Source organism: Papilio machaon, chromosome 9 (assembly GCF_912999745.1).
Source record: "Papilio machaon chromosome 9, ilPapMach1.1, whole genome shotgun sequence".
Classification (NCBI taxonomy): domain Eukaryota; kingdom Metazoa; phylum Arthropoda; class Insecta; order Lepidoptera; family Papilionidae; genus Papilio; species Papilio machaon.
This window is the reverse complement of record NC_059994.1, coordinates 6,695,255-6,720,189: the sequence shown is the minus strand read 5'-3', so window position 1 is coordinate 6,720,189 and position 24,935 is coordinate 6,695,255. Positions and strand designations below refer to the sequence as shown.

Sequence of the window (24,935 nt, the reverse complement as noted above, 5' to 3'; positions counted from 1 at the left end):
TAAATTCGAGATAATCTCGAAAAACTAACAAATTCACAATAACAAGGATCAACACTTAAGTGGTAAAAATATAATAATGTTAAGTGTTGATTTTTTTTTTACTTTTTCATATTCATTCTTATAATATTTGAAAATCTTAAGAAATACATTTTCTTGTTTTTTTAGTCTTTTGGTAGACTACAATAATATTAAAGACATCGCCATGTCTTACGTGAAGACATTTGTCTCATCTGAAGACTTGTCTTTTTGTCATATCCGGGTAGAGGTTATTATGTTAAGCAATGAAGCAAACAAAATGATATGTCATATGTAGATTTTGAATCTACAATCCATATTCACAGAAATTACGGAATTACCGCTAAATATTAAAGCATCCGAAACGCGTTAGGCATCATCTACGAATATAGATTTATACAAATAAATTGCATCTAATCTCATCAGGCCGAGGCGTCCGTCAGCTTTAACTGTTCAGCCGGTTCTGGGATACGGCCGCCATGAAGTCGGCGCGGATCTTCTTCGTCATTTCCTCCAGGATCTCAGCTCTGACCCTTAATTTTTTATTTTTCTCCTCCAATTCAATCGCCAGCTGTTCCATTTGTAATTCCTTCAATTTCCGATTCATTCTGGATCTTTTGGATGCCTCATTGTTCTTGTCTCTCAGCTCCCTGTACCGCAGCTCGTGCGTGGAGGCTGAGGAGGAGGTCTCGTCCACGCTACACACGGAGGAGACGGTGCTCTCCCTGCGTTTGGGCGGACGGCCGCGCCTCGTCGGCTTCAGCTGCTGCGAGCCCTCCAGTGCGCGGATCATGTCCTTGATAGGTATGCTGGGCTTCCTTTTCCTGTACCGTCGCGGCGAGTGCTCCGTGTATGGCACATACGTCGTGTCTGAATCCTCACTGTCCCGACGTTTCTTCTTGCTAGAGTAGGATTTGACGTCGTCGTTGTCGGATTCGACCTCGTTGTGAGATTCAGACTTGGGTGTGATGGGCTCGTAGTCCATCGGCGGCGAGGCTTCCGCTTTAGTGATGGTGTCCGTGGAAGCGTCCAGCGTCGGCCAGTCTGGTGATACCGGCGTCTGTAACAAGTTGCGACCACCCGTAAGTTTTTTAAACAATCAATGAAAACTTTAATTCTACAAAATTGGACTTTGAAATATAATATTTAGTATGTCGCTCTTCGATAATTTTGTTTCTGTACGCTAGGAGAATGTTGAAAATAAGTTCATTGAGTGTTTAGTAAATGCTTACCGGGCTGGGGAGTGTACATTTCTCCGTCTCTAGCTGTTCGACGTAGTTTAAAACCTCTGGCGTGCTGATGATATCGTCGTCGTTGTGCCAGGCCGGGGCGCGCGCCGCCACGTCCACAGAGAGGCCGCGGGCGCGCCCCGGCCCGGCCGGTCCTTCGACGACGTCCAGTTGGTCGTTTAAGATAAACTCAGATATAACTACGTCATTACTCTCCACTTCCCGCGGTATTACCGAAACCATTTTCATATCCAGTGAATCTTCTTCGATAAAGGGCATTGTGTTGTGTATGTTAATGTTGTTTTTGTTGTGTTCTGTGTCGTGTGGGTGCCAGCCGATCGGCGCCGGGACTTCCCACGGCGCCATATCGGCGGCTCCCCTCGACGCTAAATCTTCTATAACCACAGGCAAGCTGCTAATGTCTAGGAACTGCTCGGAGAATGGAATCTTGTTCTCGTGCTCGAGCGGCCGATATTTACTGTAGAAGTCGACCGAGCCGTCCGCGCTCGGGGAGAGCGGATCGGCCGCGGGCTTGTAGAAGCTTGCCTGGGCCGAAGAGTTAACGTCGAAAACGTCCCAACCTTGCGGCGAGAACGGTGTGTGCAGTGTGTCGGTGTTGTGTGCCCTGTCTTCAGTACAAATCGGGATGTCTGCGAAAGGAGACACGTAGGATAAATACGAGTACTTGGGCAATAAAATCGCTGCGTAGGTAAAAGTGCGTGGACTCACCAATGGACTGTGCCGCTGCGGCCGCGGCGGGTGCGGCGCACCACTGAGCCAAATCTTCGAAGAACTCGTAGTCCGATTCGTGAGTCATTGTGCTCGGGAATTCGGGCTCCGTTTTCAGAAATACCTGTAATTCACAAAACGTATGTTAATAAGGTTTCTTTATACAGACGGCAGAAACTAAAAGATAAACTTAAATTATTAATAACGTAATGTAATTATATTATGTACTCACGGCAGCGGGCCCTCTCTTACCTCGGAATAACTGGCGGCTGCGGCAGGCGACGGCGTCGCGACTGTGTGTCTGTCTGTAACCACTCCGGTCGTGCCGTTCACCTGTTGACTCTTTTCTGCCTTTAAAAGATCTATTTCTACCACTTTCAAAATACTTTGAGTCTTGTGACTCGTTTGCGAAAAAACCATATCTTTTGGTGTCTGAGTTGAACTGATTGATTCCGATATCGTCGCTCCGACTCGGACAGGTGATCTTTTGAGCAACCATTTTGTATAGAACTACAAACAAAAATGATACGACGTAACATAATGTGCATATTTTTATGAAGCAAGGAGAGGAGAGATGAGACCGGGGTTAGGCGGCGAGGGGGAGGGCGAGGGGGAGGGCGCGGGCGAGATGACGGTAGAGAAACATAGTAGAATGTAATGTAATGAATGATAATGATATAATGAGCGTATCGTGACGTAAACAGGCATAGCAACGATTGGGCGCTGAGACGCGGGTCGCGGACGTTTCCTAAATGTCACAAGATAGAGAACCTTGAGGCGAGTTTATAATTATATATGTAAAATGTAAATGTATTGAAATAAAGTAGATAAGTAGATAATCTTATGTATGACATTAAAAGGAATTCTGATGGCATATATATAAAGATATATCGAAGGAATATTTAAATATTATACTAAATACTTTCAAATATACAAATATATATAAAATGTAAATTGTGAACTTTATAAGGGAAGTGATGCAACACAATATTTGTGTCTAGTGCTTTTATAGTGTTTTTGTCTATTTTTTGACATAAAGCACTATTGAAAGTTCGCTCATTTTATAGAAAAATATGTCGAAATCTATGTGTTATTTTCTTTTATTTGATACATAGATTATTTAATAACAGAGGTTGCAAACTTGTCATCACCTGCCCACTTCAGTTCACTTTTTGTTCCGACATTAAAATTTCCATCAAGATCTTTTTTACCCTTCATACTATTTTAATTTAGGTAAAAAGACTTAACTAAATTTAAATTTATCATTAACTAATTATATCTATTTATAGTAACTATCAGCTAACTAACCTAATTAAAGTAATTACTTCCTATTTACTAAAATATATATCGTTAGCAAAATTTACACAAGGTCTTAGAGGATATGTTAGTAACTTATTGCCAAAGAAGTAAAGTAAATAAATGTTAGGGCAAATCTGTGAAATGTAAGGAAAATAGATGTTGTTAAGTTACTAATGCTAGTTTTTTTGTAGTGTTTTGTGCCATTTGCCATATTAGTATTGTAAAGTCGACTGTTTGTGTTTTGATGTCTCAAAGTCGCATCCATCTTGTTTCAAAACGTTCATCGAAAGATATTATATTACGAAGTAATATTAGAATTTACCGTAGCGCAGATTTGAACAGAATTAGATATATAATTATAATGCGAGAAGGTGAGAATTTTGAATTTCGATATGGTTATAATAATGTCCAAGACCACTGTTTACGACATGTTTTTAAAATACGATGCGAAATGCTGAACGATAATGAACTCAATAATATAGGGAAATATCAAAAAGACAAATACTACGTTTTATAATTATTCATTCCTGATTCAAATTTTAATTAAAATTTCTTTAAATCTTTATAATTTAAATTTTTACTCAAGAAGATTTTATTGAAAGTTTTTATTTAAGTCGAAAAAGATCATTTTTGCAATGATCTAGTTTTTATATAAAACAAATTACTTTTATTTTCAATGTTCTATCTTCAAGACCTGAAACAGAGAATGGGGTTAAAGAAAGAGGTCCGCCGTAGCGGGGCAACTTACTTTGTTGAACTCTTCTTGAGCTCCTAATGAAATCTTAGTTCTTTAGGCTCCTAGACAAGCAATTGTCACCGTTGTAGGCCTGTAACAAACAAAACAAATTAATTAATAATACTACTACATATTTAAAAATTTAATGGAAAAAAGACGTTCTAGGATTACTCGCAACTAGTTCATTTATGCGTAATTTAAAGCTACAGGTGTGCCGAGAATGCGACATGGAAATCTGCCTAAACCTGTTCTGAGTTATGGCGTGTGTTGTTACCGTGTTTGCACTGTGAGTTAACTTGTACAAAACATATATTCTTCTCTCTCATTCCCTTGTAAAAACTATAGGTAACAATGTTTCAGCAACGATGTTTGAGCAATGAAAACCCAGTCATGTTAACATGGCGGGGGAACAGATATTGCAGTGGCTAAATCGTCTGATTGTTTTGCACGCGGGAAAAACCCCGCGTCTGCGAAGCGAAACACACAAAGTACATATTTTACGAGTTTATGCTTTGTTATTTGAGAAAGCATGAATATGACCTCATTGCTTTCTATTGCCACATTAGTCAATCCAATCATGTTGAGGAAGAAATAAACACTACGTAAAAAAATTCAACAGCACCTAATTAACTGATATTATTTTTTCGTGGAACAAATAAGTTCGATGAAAAGTTGAAACACATTAAGGTCTCTCTCTCTCTCTCTATCTTTGTCTTTTAAACAGGTTCTTTCTTTCAAGGTTGTTGTAAAAAATATAAAGTCAAAAACTTGGTTATCTTTTTTTATTACATTAATATTTTTTATTAAATACACTGATAAGTTTATACCTACGTATTTATTATCAATATATGTGAATGTAGTCGTTAATTGGCTTAATCAATTTTTCTTATCTGTGCAGACAGGCGACCTCAAGGACCGAACATTAATGTTCTGGTGATTACGTGGGTACTAATGACAAAATCGTGCATTCGTCGAATGATTCATAAATCTAATCAGAATGAAGATACGTATATAATAATACAAACAAGGGTGAAAATACTACAAAATTATCTGTTCCGGCATCAGTATTATAGTGATATCGAATAAAACATTTTCAGATTATTTCCACAATATTCAAATGAGTATGGAAAGTTTTGACTATTCTGAGTTTTAATATTTTTTTTATAAAATGATTTTTTTTAGGAATAACTCGCTTATTATTAAGTAGTAGTTCACTGTAACTTAAATGAAAACTTGAACTTTTATGCGTAAAAAAATGAAAGCACGATCACGACAGGTTGTAACATGTACGGCTTTTGAAGTTTCTAGCATGTGCGTCATATCGAATAGCCTCTGCGTAGTTTACACTTTTTAGCGAAGTCAGCATTACAAGATGCTTTATTTTATTTTATTTTATTTAATATTCGGACAACTTACAGCTAACTTAGAGAAACTAAGTAACTCTTTTAAACTAACTCTTTTCATAGAGAAACGTAATTTGAACAAACTATTATCTTAGAATCACACTTCGAGCAATTCTTTAAAATGGAACGAAAATAACTCACCTCAAAAAATGAAATCGTTGGTTAGCTCCAGGAGTTTCTAGAAAAGTCACTCTTTAAAATCAATGAAAAAGAGATGACTTTGAGATTGTGTAGAACACGTTATAAAAGCTAAGTAAGCAATTAACCAAATTTATTTAATTTTAAATTACAATTTATGAAAACTCGTGGCATACGCGCACTCTATTGCGATTCAGAAAACGTTGTGCAACATTCGCGCCGAAAGCCCCTCATACAGTTTTCCTCAATCCCCACTAGTAGCGTAGCGTTCTAAAAATATCTCAGCCGAGCTGCCATTGGCTGCTTCAAATGACGTCAACTTAAACAGCCAATGGGATTGGTTTATTGGTAAGAGTCACGAGATCTTGGTGTTTCGCAGTGGGTAAAAACTTTTTACTATAGACTTATACTTATGTAGCACCATATTATGATAATTGGTCGCGAAATAGTGAGCAGGGTTTTACCATCTTCCTGCGCGATGGCGTTTTAACTTTGACCAGCATATATTACAAATTAATCTAAAAAACATAGCAACAATTATTCCCGCTTCCTGAAGCCATGTTTCAGCTAACATGAACGTGGTTATTTGTTCGGGTGACCATGTTATTTAAGGATGGCATTTCTGACCGTTAATTGCTATTCAGGTTAAAGCCTTACTTCCTTACGTTTGGAAAACCCGTTGAGAAAGAATATTACTTTCTCTTTTTAACAACTAGTTTAAACATAATATGTATTCAACGTAAATTTCTTGGTTTTTATAAAAAAAAGCTCCGTTGAACTTCAATACATACTTATGTGCATAATGATTAACATTTTTTTTCAGTATATGTTAATATTTAAAGAAAGATCTTACTACTTTTAAGGTACGATTAAAAAAGGACATCGCAAGGTAAAACTAGTAATGCCAAGAGCTTTTCCTTCGAGCTTTTTCTAATACATTTTGTCACAACTTCTAAAAAGCAGAAGTGGAGTTTTTGTACCACAAATTATCGTATTTTTTAACTCATTATTGTTTATGAATATACAGAATGACTGAAAAAATCCTATTTCTATTAAAAAAGCTTTGTATGAATACATGTAAACCATTGAATTTTACTAAATTTACAATTTGTTAAATAAGTTACGCTAAGCATTGATCAGTGATTCTCAAAGTGGTCCACTTTGGTCCACGAAAGACCCGCCAAGGGTGTACGATGGCATTGTAAAGAGTTTACAAAAGAAAGAAGGTATGTAGCAAGAGTTTCACTGATAGTAGAAAAAGTTTAAAGTGTCTAGGGGAAAATGTTTGAGAATGTCTGGCATAAAACCACGATCATAGTGACAATAACAACAATTCCAACGCCATTTTGTATTACTACACACAATAATTATGTTTGCGTGCATAATTACCCGCCATTAACCAACACATTTGTACTTATAAGAATATTATGCCATGGAAAAATCCTCTACTCGTTCCTATCGTATTGATTTTTAGATAAAATAACATACGGAATGATAACGTTACTATGTTGTGCATGTGAAAATACTTCCGAAGAAGATTTATTTACATATTTTTTTTAAATATATATAGTACGTTGTATTTTGTCAGATATATTACTTATTCTGTATTTATGGCTTCAATATTATGTAAGCAATATTTAATATTAGCTCTTAACATAAGTAATGCTTTTTTTAGTTCTGCGTTTATTCATACCTTATTAGGTAGGAAACGCCTACTCGTATTCCCAAACGGATCCAAATTAGTTTTATGCGTGATTAAGAAAAATCTCGAAAAATACCAGACTTTAATAATAATAATTTTATAAACCATACTTTACTTATACTGAAGGATCATCGTGCATAATACTTTCGGCGTTATAAAGTTTAGTGAGAAATAATTTTATGATATGTCGACTCTACTGTTATACCCGTGAACTTGGAGAATTGCCTATCCAACCGCCACGTCCTACATTAGTTAATGATGCAATTCAATGTAAACAGCAACACAAATCTACGAACTTGACCTTGTAAGATATATTATGACAGTCGAATACTCATTCCGTTTAAATTTCAGATTATTTAAACAAATGTCTGAGTTGTAAGTTTCTAGTTTGTAAAACCGTTCCTACTGCCGTATTACCTACCCATAAAGACATATCAATGTATCTGTTTCTTTTTAATTCTGAACGTGGGTTGGTAATGTGTGTGATCAAATCGTTATAATATTCAAAGAATTCCCTATAATATGTACATATTTTTAAAACGTTTTAAAACGACGTCATTAAAAACAAACCAGTCGTCATTTAGTAGATACTGTTTCTCGGAAACAACTATTTTATTCGAAGTTAATGTTTTTAGTATCAGGGTCGTATAATTGTATACGATTTAACCAAATGAATACCATAAAAAAATACCTGTTTATTTTTGTTTTGTCATCGTCGAAACGTTAGGCAAAACACAGATATAATTATCAAATCTTCAGTCCTTAGATAGTGGAAGAATTATAGTTTTTTTTTAATCTAACAGAGTTGTCTATCAGTTACGGAAGCGATATAAATTTTACAATAATCATAGACAAAATTACCCTACTGCTTAGTTACCGACTATAGTTTGTTACATCGACGGAAAAAAAGAGTTTTTTTCTAAACTAGAGCCAAAAAACTATTTATTATTATCATTTATTATTAATAAAGATAGAAGAAGTTGAACTTTGGAACGTATTACTTCTATCAATCTAAACGTTATTTGATTCCGTTAATTGGAATGTCCTAAAGTTACAACTTCATTGATTTTTTAATAGTTACAGCAATTGATGTTAACTTATTTGGGCCAATTTTCGACATTTCCGCTTTCTGCCGTCGATATACAGGAAAATTGCTTTATTCAAAATTCATATTCAAAATGAATGAATCCATTTATAAGTGAATCGATTGCAGAAAAACAATAATGTTAACTATAACATTATCGTATAAATTTATGACAAAAATGCAATACAGTAAGACTGATAAGTGTGCACTTTAAAAACTTTTTATTAAGACAGCTAGTTATTAATAAAAAGCTGTTGCCCGCGACTCTGTCCGCGCTGAATTAAAAAAAACGTAGTAAGCAGCCCATCTGTTCTTCCAGACCTTAGTCTGGAAAACCTTAGTCTCCGAAACCGAACTCCGAAGATATCTACATCACTTCTACATAGATGTAGAATTCTACATCTATGCAAAATTTCATCAAGAGATTTCGGTTTCGGAGATACCTTCAAATAAAGATCCATCCATCCATCTAAATATTCACATTTATAATATTAGTAGAACTTGCTGTCCCACTCTGTATGGAATTTGACGTTCGTTTGTATTTTAATTTCGACTTTGGTCCAAAACGAAGTATAAACACAAATAGTGTTGAGTGTTGATGACGTTACGAAAACATTCTCAGAATATTCTGGTGGCAAAAGATGTCATTTGGCGTGAAAAAATGCACAGCTTGTTCTATGTGCGAAACAGTCCTATATATTGGATCTTCCAGATTACATTTTCTGTAATAATGGTACATATATTTTTGATAATAAATGAATAGATTGTTTCGTTTAATTCCACCTGCTAAGGAACGACTATTAGGACACTCGTTCAATAATTTTTTTATACGCAATGATTCATTCTTGAAGGCTAGTTGAATGAACTCAAAGTGAACAGATGATTGAAGATGCGTCACCTCGGTATTTTTGTAAAATATTACACCCTGCATGTGTTATGTCGCAATGTCACAGTCAAAATTTTAAGTCTAGGAATAGTACTGTAACAAGTTTTATTATAAAAGGGAACAAAACATTATTTTAATTTTTTTTAAAGGATTATCGTACTACGGTGTCCTCAGGACATCCTAAAAAAGTATAATATCAATTAAAGCAGTGGCTTAGGAACGCATCGAGCACAAACATATAAAAAAATGGGTGCAATTTCACAAAGTTGCTTTATAAATCTACATAGATACTGTCAGAACGAGAGAAGTACGTCATAAAACCTTGACTCCGTTGTACAAGGTCAATAGCGACTTCATTTAATACATTTCAATGTTCCATAGCAGAGGAAAGCCGATGTCAACATGACTTTTTGATTAACATTTCACATATTCTCCTAATTTTTAACACATTCCGCTATTGTTATGATTTTTAGTATGAAAATGAACTAACTAGGCGGGAGAGGGGAGGGAGTCTGTGACGCTGAACGTGTTATAAGATAAATCATTGTAAGTAACGATTTTAAAATCTGTCTAATAAATTAACAATGTTTTATTAGTTCTTGTATTTTTTCCTTGTAATTGCCTATATAAGGATTAGGCAGTGACAACAATTTTCCATTTTCAAACATACAAATTTTTAAACCAATTAAGTGTATTTCTAGAAATATGATAGACAAAAACATAGAAGAGTTCCCCACATTGCTTTGAGATCTATTTAATTGTGAGTAATCAACTTCTACTGTCGTACACTTTATGTAACCATTTTATATAACTTTATTTATTTATAGTGTGGAAAATTTTTAGATAAACAAAACATATAACGCATCTCATTATAGGTATATTGCATGCATAAATTTCAATTTATTAGAAACTAAAAACAAACTAAAATTTGCATAAAATATAAGTAAAAGAAAACGTACCTAAACGTAACATACTATATAAAAATATATATATACTAAGCAATTAAAAATTAATCGTGTAACTTATTTACATAAGTAAATCCGCTAAAAATAATTTAAATTAATTAAACAAAAAAAGTTGCAGAGACCTAAAACACGTGAGACGTCTAGACGCAACACGGTTCCTCACCCACGGGGCCTCTCGTGCCAGGCGCCGCCAAATCTTGCTGCGTCATTGTGACTACGTGTTACCATTTTACCGGAGATTCGATAGTGAATGGGTCCATTCAATAACACACAGATTTGTTGTTAAGTATTCTCACTTAAAATTTTTAATATGAAATATACTAATACAGTAAGGGCTTTCCTTGGTGACCAATTAATGATTGAGAGTGCCATTTAATCTGATTAAATAAAAAACAAGCTTTCACAGCCGTGTAAAGAACTTGAGTTATGGGCACATAGGGATTAAAAAAAATTAGCTATCCTCTATTGAGTTGACGTGTTAATGATATTTTCTTCTAGAATTATCTTTTAATAAATATAACCTATGTTACTCAGTGATAATAGAACTTTTTAATGGGAATAATAAAATAAAAATATGTCGTTTCCGGTCATAATCAGTCTCGCAGATTCCATAAAACTTTGATAAGGCTTTTTATCTCTGTCTACTTCGATAAAGATAAAACAGATATGACATTTATTCTTTGTTGGTTTTTTGTTAGTAAAATTTAAAATTCAATATTTTTACAAAACTCAAACCTATGAGCAATTCTATTTCGTAAGTCGTGACATGTTCCAACAAATATTTGCTAACAAGTCGTCGTGGGATATGCGCCTTTTGAATGCAACCCCCACAGATCCTGACATTCCACTTGGCACGTCCGGAACAAGACACTTACTTACTCTTCTGCCCGACATTCCAAATCAAGTATTTTACTTAAGAACTATATGTTCATATTCGGACTAAAAATAATTCATCATATTTCAACCATATCATCACTTAACATCAGATGGGATCGTGGTCAAGCGCTGGTTTAATATATATAAAAAAAACCTTTTGTATTGATAAAAAATATATATATGTATATACATTCTTTTTCGGTAATAATGCAAAAAAACTAAGCAAAAATAAATTAGATGCCGATTGACTAAAAAACACTTGAAAGAATTTATACGTTCTGGTTTTGCGCCTGTGAAACAAAATTAGCCAAAGGTCATTGTACTGATTTGGCTATTGGCTTCCATATATTTGTCACTAATCATCATAAAAAATATTGTTATTACATCTTAGGAAAATTGTAACGAAAACTAGATATTACCAAATATTCCAGTACATTTTGAGTTTGTTTCTTACAATAATATAAATCTTTCCTCTTTAGAAGTGAAGTACCTATATTATAAAAGCAAGTATAAAATTAAAGATTCTTTTCTTTGTGTATCATAACGATATCGTATCGTGGTCGCACGTATTAGATATCGTATCTATCTTTGCAAACTAGATGGCGTTAATTTCAATAGTCCATCCATCATCAATATATCAAATACATCCAATCTTGAAGAACTATGTTATAAGACAAAATTCATACATTTAGCCAACCATTCAAACAATTTTTTGACTGAAAACATTAACATATTACACACTTATCTGTTGTTAAGAGATATGGAAATTCTCTTCATTAATTCAAGTTATATTAAAAGTGGTTAATTTAGCTGAGAATAAATTTACGACAGCGAGTACAAAGTGTATGTTTACAGAACGAGTTAGCTTTTATACGATGAAACTACGCATGACGATTGTCGAAATCATGTGACTCTTACGTGAGCAGAGACTTATTACTTACTTATTTTAGCAAAATAATTATTTTTTACTCATATATGCAAACCTTTAAATCCTAATGGTTATATACATACATTCGAAGTCTTAGTTATTGTCAAAGTTTCAATAGCACTTACATGCAAATGTTATCTTATTGTGTTTAAATATAATAAGTTTAAAATACTTACATTTTGATATGTCTTCTGAAAATTGATGTCTTGAACTTTTTCAACTTATCTTTTCTCATAGAATTCAAGTTCACCCGAAGTGAACCGTACCTATGTGATGTTGGATTTGAGTTTGAATCGTAATATATTTGTTGATTATTATTTTGGTTAATGGAAGAGAAGATCATGTTAAACTCCTTCCAAATCGTACACTATTTTCTTTTTCTTTTATCGCTTTTTCTTCTCGTAAACAAATAACTGGCGGAGGTCTTAACAATGATAAGACCGGTAATAAAATATACAAAACAAAAAGCAACCAAATACTGCCGAAATAATGTTTAACAATTGAAAACAAACAATGTAGATATCGATTTTAGCAGAAAACTAGATTTAATTTTTCATAGCTTTTCTGCTTTCCAATTTCGTATTTTCCGAAAAAGTTTAATAGTACACAGAATTTTTTTTATATATTCACAATGCACTCGCGCTTCGCACTCGATGCCAAGTAGCAGACAAATGACAAGACTCAAAATGAAATTGAATCATCTGTTCGCTAAATTGGCAATCAGGTCATGCAATGCAAAAATTGTGTTTACTTTTTCCTACACGTCCCACATGTTTCGACTCACGGCATACACAACAAAAATTTCCTAAATGATTGAGTAGTACTGCACCAAAAAATGTAGTAATTATTTCCATGTCTCTAAAACATGGCATGCACGTAAAATTTTAATTATAAAGTTAACCTTTCAGATTAGAAAGTGGAATGAAAAATTTGTTTGCTACAAGATTTCTGCGTGAAACAAAATTTTATTGAGAAAAGCATGCAAAGCAAGTCTATGACACGGTAATAATAATACCGTGAGTGAGAGAGATACAGTTATACACAATTCCTGTGACGTGACAAAGACAGGGATAACTATCTTCCGTCCCTTTCTGCGTACCAGGGTTTGGGGTTTGTTTGGAACAAAGGTTGTCCCCTACAAACAACCTAGGTTGTCCCTAACAAAGTTTGACATTCGTGCTATTTTTCGAAAATTGTGAGTACTTAGTGGCTGTAATTGTGCAAAAATATTTTGATATTACAGTTTTAGTAAGGTAAAGTTTATAAAACATGGTATACTGCTGTATTGTTGGTTGTAAAAGCCGTAGTCAGCGAAAAGAGAAAAACATAACCTTTCAATCGTAAGTACTGAAACTACGCACTTATTCATATGTATTCATACAAAATAAGGAAGAAAATACAAACTAGTTGTTCTTTACAGTCTTTGTAATAACTAATATGTTAAAATACGGGTAAAATTAGCTAAAATAAAATAGTATTTTTCGAACATTATGCGCCCAAACGCAGATGTCATTTGTGTCAAATAATATACTGTAGATCTGGGAAACAAGCGGCCATATTAAACTTCTTTTCAAATTGGTTGGTTATTACCCGTAAAAATAATACCACCATCTTGTTGTAAAAATTACCCTGAATTTAGGGGAAATAAATTATAGTATGTATAATGTATATAAATGAAACAATTCACATTTTTTATACTATTTTCAACAGATTTCAAAAGGAGTTTTTAATTCTGGTATATGCTGTGTTTTTAAATATTTGATACTTTCTTATCCCGTTGATTTTAAAGAGTAGGTTTTTAATTTGTCCCATGTAAATTTTGTTTCTTAGAAATTAAAATCAAAATAGTTTAATATTAAGTAGTTTTACATGTAGTGTTCACTGTAATGATATACAGAGTAATTTAAAATTATATGACTATAATATTGGTATGTTTTTTGTAGCTTTTTATGAAGACTTAGGGCTTCGTGCATATCGAAGAAAAATAGGACATCGTTTGAATGCTCGTCTAATGGACCTAAGACTGAAGAGATGCCGCGCTTTGTTGAAGCAGTACGCGGGAAAAAAATATCGGGAAATTCTTTTTTTGGAGTCACTCAAGACATCCTTGATTAAGGCAGCCGCCGATATTGACATGGACCTCGTTCGTGCTGTGATAGACGACTGGCCGAGCAGATTGAAGGCCTGTATTCAAAATCACGGATGTCATTTTGAATAAACTTTAGTGTCATAAGAATCTATGTTTTGTTAAGTTCATTTTGGTATATAAATGGTCACATAATGAATAAACTTGTTTCAATTATTTTATATTAAACATGTAACAGAATTTATGACCTGACTAAGTATTACTAAAAAAATCTGTTTATGTAATCTTAGTCACATAAACAAAAATTACGCATTGTTTTTTATATTTATTACGTTTATTAATTACAATTTAATTGGGAATATATAAATTGGTCTATATTAAATTATATCGTAATTATTCATTTTCGGGACAAAACAAATAACTGGTAACCCCAATCCTTTTACATATACATAGGTATAGTCTATAGTACTCTCTATCTGTCCCTTACGGGTGAACGCGCATGCCATATCTATATAATTCTTCATCTGAGATGCAAAGTAAGCGATCTCTTTTTTCCCCATACATTTATCTCTTTCTAATCTAAGAATGATGCAATATCAAAGATTGTGACCGTAGACCATACTTATTTTATTAGACTATATATTATCATATTATATTTCTAGGTATTATATTACTAAAGATATTATACTACTAGACTATACTTACTATGCTATTTGCCGAAGACCTTTGAGTATATACAAATACTAGCTGTCGCCCGCGACTCCGTCCGCGCGCAGTTAAAAAAAAACTAAATGGGGGGGGGATTATGACAAATAGATGTTGGCCGATTCTCAGACCTACTGAATATGCTCACAAAATTTCATGAAATCGGTCAAGCCGTTTCGGAGGAGTTCAAGTTCGAACCCCGTGACACGAGAATTTTATATAATAGAAGATATACTCAAAGCAGTACCGTAAACGTAGACAAAGCTTTTAAAAGGTATATTTTATGGCAAGACAACATTTTTTATTTCTTTTGTTTCAGTACAATTAATTACAGTAATTTATAATTGAAGTCAATATTCCCTACAGACGACAGAAAATAAAGAAAATGTTGCTTATTCTCTAATAAAAGTTAATCTAAGTTTATTTCATTTTCAATCGAAGGCTTACATTATTTGTTTAAAGGACGAGAAAGATTATGTATAGAAAAGATGTGAGTGAGGTAAAATAGTTTTTTAAGGTTATGTGTTTTCTGTAAGGAACGGGTGGGATGAGTGGAGGACATGGATATTTGCCTTTCATATCTTGTCTCAAGAGAGGATAGGAAAGGCGAAAATCTTTTTTCTGTACTTCCTCTCTTCGGCCATTAGCATAAGATTGCTAAAAGCAAACTTTTCATCCTGTTGAAACGTCTGTTGGGCAGCTGTGACTTTGCATTTTTTTTAATTAATCCATAGGTAGATACAGCCTCACCAAAAATAGAAAACCTCGCCATGTAGCATAAAAGTATAGAACTAATGGGAAGAAAAACTGCCTTTTGCTCCCAATAGGTGTTGATGATCGGTGATTTGCTTGGAAGTGACAGCTTGCTTTGTTCCGAATTAAACACGTCTATTGATGTTACTAACAGTTAATTCTACATCTACTATCTATCTATTCAGCCTCGCCCACTGCTGGGCATTGGCCTCCCCCAAAGAAATTTGTTAGGTGACAAATGGCATCTGCTGTAGCCACATACTTAGAGCTTTCAGTTTTTCTCTTTACTTGTAAGTGATGGTGACAAAAAGATTAGTTCGTTATCATGGAATTGCTATGTGCTGAAAAGAAGAGGAAGAAGATTATAAAACATTTTGTCGCATTATTCTAGCTTTGCCCAAAGACTTTGTGTAAAATCAAATACTTGCTCAGTCTGATAGTAACATAGCTAAGTGGATTTTATTGGTTCGTATATGTAGTGTGCAATTTTTAACGGAATTGCAACCTTACGACGGCTTTTCTATATTCCTGAAAAGTCTATACCTAATAGATTTCAAGTGGCTTTTTATTATCGATTCGATTCGACGCATGCTTATATACTCTATGGTTTCAGGGCTACTGATAGCTGATAGCTAGCTGTCAAATTCATAAAAAATAAAAAGGTACTGTACGTAATTTCTATAATATTATATTATATTTAATTACATTACCTATAAACTGCACAAACAATACTATTAGCATATTGTAATTTAAGAAGTGAGGGTTATTGAAATTATTAATTCAGAATCAGGTACCAATTGTTTTGTATATAGCTGCAGTTTTGGTCGATATGTGTTTCCTCTTTAATTCGTTTTTGATGTTTTTAAAACCTATAATACTCTACCATATTCATATATATGTAACTCTCAATGTTTATTTATATGAAACAAATTCAGATAATATTTATTTGGAGGAATATTTCGCCGAAAATGACCTTGAATAATTGAACTTCAACTAAAACTAGTTGTGTCTTTTATAAGACAAGCCAAGAAATTACAGAAGTACTTAATATTAAAAAGCAATAAGTACTTCATTATACAAGCCCACTTTTATATAAATAAGACCAGATAAAATATCTTCTACCGTAATTCAAACAATAGCTTTGGAATAGCAAATACAAGATTTGTAAAAAAAATATTTTCTGCTATTAACCTTGACACTAATTGTGGATTTAGTTTGAATTTTATTTTAATCAATTTATAGTACACTAATACATAATAAGACAACCATGGTTGTATTTTGTTTTCTCAACTTTTTTACAATTTAGAGGCTGTAGTTGGTTTCTACATTTTTAACAATATTTTGTAATTACAGTTTTAAAAAAACCTAATTTACGATTCAATAGTGAGTGGTGAGGATGGTCGGGGCCATGCTAGACAAATTTATACCATTATTTGTAAATAAAGTATTTATTGTCCAGGATTGGTGCTTTATACACGATGACTCTGATCGAGGGTGTGGGGGATGAGGTGGTGCAGTTTGTGATATCGGTGCTGCTAATTATAGTGGGTATCCTAGCATGGTGGTCCACCAATGCTCGGCCGAACCGTTACCGGCCCGTTATGATGATGAGAACTCGTACCGACCAACCAATTATAGGTGCCATCAACTTAAGATCAAGTAAGTATGACTGCAAAAACTTAATTAAAAAGATAAATAAACATGGTTTATTCTTTGTTATGTGACCAGTCTGTAAATAACAGCAACATATATTATATATCTATATAAGTATATATTGTTAAAATCAGAATAATTATGTATCTAAATAAGAAAAGAGGAAAGCAAAATGGGATTGAGCTCAAGGACCCCGTTTTATTATTCTAAATGCCTTTATCTTTGATTATATATTAGATTTATTATTGCAGACAAGTGGGTAGGTAATGTTTTTCATTCATATGTAAGTTTGTTTTTATGCATGTGACTTTGAATGTGTCCTTTGTGATGGCCCAGAGCCAAAACAACTAAATTGACAAGTAAGTTGTCATTCAATAGCCTGGAGTGTCATAGCATGTTTTACATCAAAGGCACAAAACACATATGTATGTAGGAAGTATAATTCAAAATTAGTTAAAAATTATCTTACTTTTAATAACTTTTTTACACTGCTTTATTGATTATTCGAAAATAAGAAAGTATTTTATGTAAAATGTATTTTATATTAAAAAAGATTAAAATCACTGTTTTAAAATGCAGCCAACAGATGACACGATCATCCAATTTTAAATTAAAGTTAGGTTATTTATTAATAATTTTTTTCAGGAACAAATTACTCACGAGCTAGCAGAACTACAAGGACTGTTTGTATGTAAACATTTTTATTTTCTTTAATTGGTGTTATGGTATTACAAAATCATAAAAATTGTACCATTTTTTAAAATCAATTAATATCTCATTATTCATTTTACAACAAACATTTTAATTTTCCTTGTTTGCAACATATATGTAGCTATGGGTATTGTTATTTTTTTTCATGGTATTTTCTCTTTAAATCAATACTTTAAATGTTTGTTTGTATATTACTTATTCTATTCTATTTCTTTGTTTTTTAATCATTTGATCAAAGATTTTTATTTATCATCTTAAAAAGTGGAAAATCCTTTTTTTCATGTGTTACATTTTATTTAAGTGTTACTCCTTCACAATAATTGAAATCACAAATAAGATCTTTTGTATATAATTTTTGTATACATATTGAAATAATATTTTTTGTATGATTACATTATCAACATAATAGTGAGATAAGATTGTTAACATTAATAGAAATAACTCACCGAGCAAACATAAGTGTTGATACAAGGTTAAAACAAGGGTAAAATACTAGTTGTGTAAACTGCATTATACTCATAACTAAAGCCGCTCATTATTCATACAGCATCAAGTGCTCGGAGCTCGTTGGTTGAGTCCCGCAGGGGCTTCTCCAGAGTTATACCTCTGTTGGAAATGGATAGCATCATAGATGCGGACATGGCAGTGCTCGATAATAACCGCTTGCATTTCTATAGGAGTATTGAAAGTAAGTTTTATTGCTAGCACTTATTGCCATGCCCGTCCATAATATGAACCAGCATTATAATAAAAAAGAAGGACTCACACATTTATGTGTTGGATTTAACACTGGCATTTTTTTATATCAACAACTTGGCGTCCTAAATTAACTTATACTTTTGCAGTACATATTGATGTATAAAGCCGTTTAGCGAAAATAAATTAAAAAAAAACTTGAAAACATATTAGCGTAAGCACCGAGCGCTTGTTATGTATGGACTTAACCTAATTAATATTTACATAAAACATCAAGCCAGTGTTTTAATATCCTAAACCTAAACCCAGGTTGTAACTACTCTTTTCTATATAAAGATTCATACAATCATTTCATGTAAATAACTAATTGATCACAGGTATATTGCAAGTTTTTGTGTATATATTTTGGTGTGCTAATGTTCTATATAATCATTTAAATTCAATAATTCACAATATTATCATCATATCAAATCGCTTTTGTTCGGCTTATTATATGGGAATCCAAATAAATGTATATGGTTCGCTTTTATGGATGGGCAATGCAATTTACATTAGTCATATTGTTACAGTTTAAAAACTCTTTGATTTATAATCAATATTAAAATAAAGTTAAATAGATAAACTTTGATTAAAACTAGCTGTCGCTCGCGACTTTGTCCGCGCAGAATTTAAAAAAAAGGAAATAAGTAGCCTATGTGTTCATCCAGACTATGTTCTACATCTGTGCCAAATTTCATCAAGCTCCGTTGAGTCAACATCCATCCATCCATCTAGACTTTGATTTATAGTCTAATCTGTAATTTGTTAATGATTGTTCAATTATTTACAAATATCTTTGATTATTTAATCAACAATGGCATGAAATAAGTTTCCTAATTAAAAGTTAAAGGAATACTTTATTCCATATTCAAAATGTAACCAGTTCATTTCCTGCAATGTTGATTTCGCCATTTTGGCGAATTCAAGTATGCGCTTTTTGATAACTTATATAAATTTAATTTATTGTTTGCAGCGACTTCTAACAATACACAAAGGCCTATAGAGACTACGGAACAAGAAACGGAGACTCAGGAAGAGTCTGAGCCGGCTAGCAATGCTCAGATAGCAGAAATGGATAGCATTATTAGTGCAATGGAGGCAGAAGGAACCACAGATATTGACTTTTGTAATCAATGTGGTGGTAAGTTTGTATTATTTATTGCAGATGTCTATAGGACAGCGGTCAATTTGTTATTTAAGTTAAATCAGGTTACTGCTTGCTCACCTTGAATAAATTTTTTTTTAATACAAACAGTACATAATTATAGTATTATTATAAAGCTTATAAATTCAAATTAGACAAGACTGTTTTTTATCTGTGGTCATAGATCAGACAATGATAAGTATACTTATTAATATTGGTATACTCGCCAAAAAATACTCTTTCATTTGGTCATATATTCCTTAATTTAATTTTTTTTTTCATATATTGAGTTTCATATTTTAATAGTCTTCAAGATTTCTTAATATTTAATTGCTTGTACTGTAAAGTAATGAACATTACCTATGGCCACAGATATTATATCGGATATTAGGAAGATTTCCCTATGAATCTATCTCATCTATATCTAAGAAAGAATATATAAAAAACTGACACGCAGTTACACTATTTATAACTCAAGAACGGCTGAATCGATTTGACTGAAAATTGGTGGCAGGTAGCTTAGAACCAGGAAAAGGACATAGGATAATTTTTACCCCGTTTTCTATTTTTTTTTATTCCGCGCGGACGGAGTCGCGGGTAAAAGCTAGTACTTTATAATCTTTAGTAGTGTTGACATCTTTAGCAAAATACTTCACTTCTACATATGAATCACCCAGAATTGTTATATTTTTCCTGCTGTAGTATTTATTAATGAATAGCTGTTCTGAACTTCTCTAGCCTAACTTGACTTATATTGAACAATGTTGTCATACAATTTGATTCAGTATGTCATATATAGTTTTTTTTTTTTAGTTTAGTGCAATAATATGAATATAATTTATATATATTTGATTTTCAGGTAGTAATAGTACAAATACTGCTGAGAAAAATGAAGCAGATAATTCATCAAGTAGTTCAAATACGAATGTATCATTGCCGCAGGATGAAAATGTAACTGCAGTGAATGATGCTGCAGAAAATGTAACTGCAACAGATACAAGTGAAATAGTTACTGCAGAAAATGAAACTAGTGAAAATGCAACTGCAGTGAATGAAGGCAGCGAAAATGCTACTGCAGATAATATAATTGCTGAAAGGGATAGAAGAAAAATACTTATTAAATTAAAGTTTTTGAATGATACGTTAAAAGAGGTCGAAGGAAACCTCGATGAACTTTTGAAGGATTTTAAATGGTAAGTTTTATATTATGCAAAATTCTTAGAAATCGGTTTTAACATGATTCAATGTAAAGAAAAACTGCATTTTGCTAACTACAGATGTCGGCGGCATCAAGAGTGACATAGCACTAAATATACCACAGATATACAAAAAACATTTTACCTTATGTCTATAATACCCTGTGGTCATAGCAAAGACTTGTCAAATTTCACAAAAAAAAAGTCACTAATTTTTAAGATAGTTCATAAATTATTTATTATACCAAAAATAACAAGCGCGAGCGCTACCTTTGGTATTTCACCCCATTCCAGCAAACTTTTTCTTTATACTAAGTGAAATATAGAAAGAAGCAGAAGAAAGCATTGTAGCACCTATCTCATAAGAATATTCCTTATCAAGTAGCATCTTAAGCAAATTACGTTCTTATTGTGTGGTAAAATAAGTTAAAAAATATTATGTCTGTTATATATGTGATTGGCCAATCATCGGTCAGTATTATCGTAGCCGTCGTGGAGAGCGGACGTATAGCTGCAGGAGCACATTATATAGGTGTTATGTGTGTCAGGCGTCACTTCTCGGCGGAGCTCTCCGCAGAGTGTCGAGTGCGGTTGATCTTTAACGGGCGCGTGTTGCTGGAGGAGACAGCCACGCTGGAAGCATGCGGACTGCACCACAGAGCCGTCGTACACTGTCTCGTTCACCCCAAGAGGAATACGCAGGTATATTATCGGCTCATTTCTATTTGCAGGGCTTTCCATCTGTCAAACAACTCTAAGAAAGATTAGATCTATAGATTTCAATATAACTTGAGTATTATTTTCATATGGGCTTCTGTGAATTGTGTGAATGAGATTATACGTTAGAAGGGAATGAATTCAAATACGGCTTGTAGAGAATTATAGAAGAGAACTACATACTGTACAGAACTTCTGTAGGGAGATAGGCAAGAAGTATTCTTTCCACGTTTTACTTATCCAGTGATATGATTTTTGTATTTGAGAACATGGATTTGTAAAGGAAAATAGTAGTATTTGCCGCACTGAAAATCATAACTGGTCACTAATTCCGCATTCGCACGGGCGATTTTTTAAGACGCTTTAAAACTCTGCGTTGACTGCTCTCAAGCGATGAACGCTTTAACATCACTCTTGTTTCCTTCGTCCAATGCAACACTGAACTACAAAAGCTTCGCGTTTAAAAGCATTACCATATGAATAGATACATAGATATGGATTTATTTAATTTAAATGCGTTTTAACGCAGCGTAAAAAAACGCCCGTGCGAATGCGTGCTAAGGGAGTCCATTTTGTAGGTTTCGTATGAGAAATGTTCACTAAGCGAAAGTTTAAGTAACTGTTAAGTATATATATCAAATATGCTGTACAGCAACGTGCAGCGGGGGAGGAGGGCAGCGGTGCTGTGCCGGAGCTGGGGGCGCGGCCGGCGCAGGCGCAGGCGCATGCGCAGGCGGAGCGCGCCTGGGACATGGAGAACATACTCATGACCATCGTCTCCATCGCTCTCACTGTCGTATGGTTCTTCAGGTAAATTATTATTTTCGTTACTTTGAATATCATTCAGAAATGTTAGTTTAGGGTTAAGGGACTGACTTAGTGTTGATTTGTCGTACCAAATCTACATTGACTTTAAAACTTTGTCCGCGGTTAGAGAAATAACTTTGACCGTAAGTTTCTGAGACGGAAATCTCCGTTTGTCAAAAATAATAACAAGGATGATATGTTTTATGCAGAGATTCTGGTTTCAGAAAAGTCGTGTAATAGTTATTAAAGTACTTGTAAATATAGATTTATCCAATGAAATACTTGTTTATTGTCTCCAGATGTGAGTATTCGAACATGTTCACTGCGAGCGCGAGCGTGGCTCTGTTCGGTCTGACCGTGTTCTACAGCGTGGCGATATTCGGTCTCTATCTCTCTGACACCTTCCACGTGGACCGGCGCAACTCGGACGCCCCCCTACCTCCCAACTAAACACACTACAACAGACCATTTGTACCCCATTCTAGCTAAAACTGTGTTTCTCTCTGTACAGTCCAGTTTTTCCACTCATTTCGGTGAATTGACGGTCACAATACAATTATAGACCGACAAGGCTATCTGAACCGGTGGGCATAGGTCAAATTAAGTCAGCTCAGTAGCGCCCCTCTGTCAACGTCAAAAAATGTTATAAGATCCTCTTTGCACTATAGCTGTCATGTAATTGTTTCAAAAGAATCAACCGCGATAAAAGCGCCTCTCACCGGTCCATATACCCTTGTTTCACTATAGGTCGAAAACTTGTCACAGCCACTTACATATAGGCTAAAGTTCTTTGGTGACAGTTTTCTGTACAATTTTCGGTCAAACGTGGGAAGCGAATTTAATTCTTTGACTATACAGATTAAGCGCTTAATATTGTATCAGCTTGTAACAGTGACCTAAATAACTGGGAGGATGTGTCTCGGTAATTTTGTATTTCAAACATTCATCGACGATAAAAAAAATCCGTCTAAGTTATTCTTAGACGAATTTTTACTAAATAAACACTCGAAAAATGCTTAAATTTTGATGTAAATGAAGCGAGATTTAACTCGTACTAGTGTTTATAAAAGACATGCACTTACAATAATCTGTAATTACCAAATACACTTTGTCATTTATAAACGCTTGAACGTAAAACGGAACATGGTTTATGTCAAAATTATTTCGGAATCAATAATCAAACTGTGGTTATTACTGTTATTATACTAGGCAGATATTTTGGATTGAAAATAGTTGTAATGAAAGTAAAAATTATCTATTACTTGTTTTTAATTGGATGGCTGATTTAAATTCTTAGAAATTCTAGTTAAATTGTTATGTTTTCTCACTTGACTATGTTGTATATATTGTATATGTATTAGGACAATATCATTTTTTAATACAAACTTTTTGTTAAACAACAATAATTTTTAAATTAAAGTTATGAAGTTATAATCAATTCATGGTACAAAAGAAACTATCAATTTTATAATTAATAAATCTTAGCCTGCTACGAAACATTCCAAAAATTACGCTCTTTCTGCAAACCCAGATCAATTATTGAGAAAGAAGTCTAGAACAGTCTCTTGAGACAATTTCATATATGTATTATGTCGATGGACTACAAATAAGATGAATTTTAAAACAAAAAAAAAACTTTTTTTCACATAAGAAACAATACATTTACCTTTTCTGTTTATAACATTTTATATTAAGAATTTGTAATGTTATTGTTTCTGTTTATCCCAATTATGTTAAAGCACAGAAAAGCTTATTCAACTACTTGTAAAATTCTTACGACGAAAATATATTTAGTGCAGTACATTGTGATTATAACGAAGATAATGAGTAACCTTTTTAATTAATCTTGTTTGTGCTGTATTTTGTTACGTTCTCAAATTATCTGGCAGGACGCTGGTGCAATAACTTGAAAGTAAATGCTTGCTTTACGGCTCGTGTTCTTGTGAGTCGATGTAAAGTGTCAACATTATTATGACGTCATTGGTTTTTCTACTGTTCCTGAGGTTTCATTATACTTTAGTGGTATCTCTGAGGTTATATGTTAGTGGTTTATGATAAATTATATCGCTTATTTATTTAGATGCATTTGTCACTATGCTTTCAATTGTGTTTGTGAAAAATGCCTTGTAAATATTATCAAATAAATTTTGCTTTTTTTAGGTTTATGTATTACTACAGATTTATATCTTTTATACTTATCACAATGAATCTATAACGCATGTCTCCAGTTATTTGCACAATAAAGTATATATTTTAGACTTGTAGCACTGTCCGGTGTTGAAATGAATTTTAGAACTGTCTGAAACATTTGGCGGTTTGTAATGTAGGCGAATTGTTTTATAGCTTAGTCCGCCTTAATATTTGTAAATATATGCTTTTTGTACGCCACATGCTATTTGTTTCAATTCATTAAAAATTTTGGTTAAGTTAATCAATTG

The 24,935-nt window shown here is 33.4% G+C and overlaps 2 protein-coding genes across 5 annotated transcripts; one reads left to right on the top strand and one right to left on the bottom strand.

Annotated features, from left to right (window-relative positions):
• Positions 1–133: 133 nt before the first annotated feature.
• LOC106713238 lies at positions 134–12,561 on the bottom strand. 2 transcript variants are annotated; one of them, XM_014505978.2, is made up of 7 exons: positions 12,167–12,561; positions 4,021–4,099; positions 2,226–2,483; positions 1,974–2,097; positions 1,392–1,894; positions 1,248–1,337; positions 134–1,075 (listed from the first exon to the last, which is right to left on the bottom strand). In XM_014505978.2, exons 3-7 carry the CDS (start codon positions 2,391–2,393, stop codon positions 461–463), a joined length of 1,500 nt encoding a protein of 499 aa, XP_014361464.2. In that variant the 5' UTR covers positions 2,394–2,483; positions 4,021–4,099; positions 12,167–12,561; the 3' UTR covers positions 134–460. The 2 variants fall into 2 exon arrangements, with proteins under 2 accessions (XP_014361464.2, XP_045535400.1); XM_045679444.1 differs by lacking the exon at positions 12,167–12,561 and adding an exon at positions 5,553–5,781 and having other exon boundaries at positions 1,248–1,343; positions 1,398–1,894.
• Positions 12,562–16,124: 3,563 nt separating this feature from the next.
• Positions 16,125–23,665, top strand: LOC106713256 (transmembrane and ubiquitin-like domain-containing protein 1). Of its 3 annotated transcripts, none has more exons than XM_014506015.2 (9): positions 16,125–16,196; positions 16,994–17,193; positions 17,833–17,874; positions 18,446–18,586; positions 19,607–19,774; positions 20,637–20,970; positions 21,522–21,675; positions 22,343–22,500; positions 22,797–23,665. In XM_014506015.2, exons 2-9 carry the CDS (start codon positions 17,013–17,015, stop codon positions 22,945–22,947), a joined length of 1,329 nt encoding a protein of 442 aa, XP_014361501.2. In that variant the 5' UTR covers positions 16,125–16,196; positions 16,994–17,012; the 3' UTR covers positions 22,948–23,665. The 3 variants fall into 3 exon arrangements, with proteins under 3 accessions (XP_014361501.2, XP_045535402.1, XP_045535401.1); XM_045679445.1 differs by having other exon boundaries at positions 16,169–16,201; XM_045679446.1 differs by lacking the exon at positions 18,446–18,586.
• The last annotated feature ends 1,270 nt before the right edge of the window (positions 23,666–24,935 follow it).

What these genes read in the sequence shown, in the direction of transcription:
- LOC106713256 (XM_014506015.2), top strand. Translation starts at nt 17,013, where the DNA reads ATGACTCTGATCGAGGGTGTGGGGGATGAGGTGGTGCAGTTTGTGATA. An exon ending in TGCCATCAACTTAAGATCAA is followed by an intron (nt 17,194 to 17,832) that starts GTAAGTATGACT and finishes AATTTTTTTCAG; the next exon opens with GAACAAATTACTCACGAGCT. An exon ending in ACTGTCGTATGGTTCTTCAG is followed by an intron (nt 22,501 to 22,796) that starts GTAAATTATTAT and finishes TATTGTCTCCAG; the next exon opens with ATGTGAGTATTCGAACATGT.
- LOC106713238 (XM_014505978.2), bottom strand. Translation starts at nt 2,393, where the DNA reads ATGGTTTTTTCGCAAACGAGTCACAAGACTCAAAGTATTTTGAAAGTG. An exon ending in CAGCCGCCAGTTATTCCGAG is followed by an intron (nt 2,098 to 2,225) that starts GTAAGAGAGGGC and finishes TGTGAATTACAG; the next exon opens with GTATTTCTGAAAACGGAGCC. An exon ending in CGCAGCGGCACAGTCCATTG is followed by an intron (nt 1,895 to 1,973) that starts GTGAGTCCACGC and finishes CTCCTTTCGCAG; the next exon opens with ACATCCCGATTTGTACTGAA.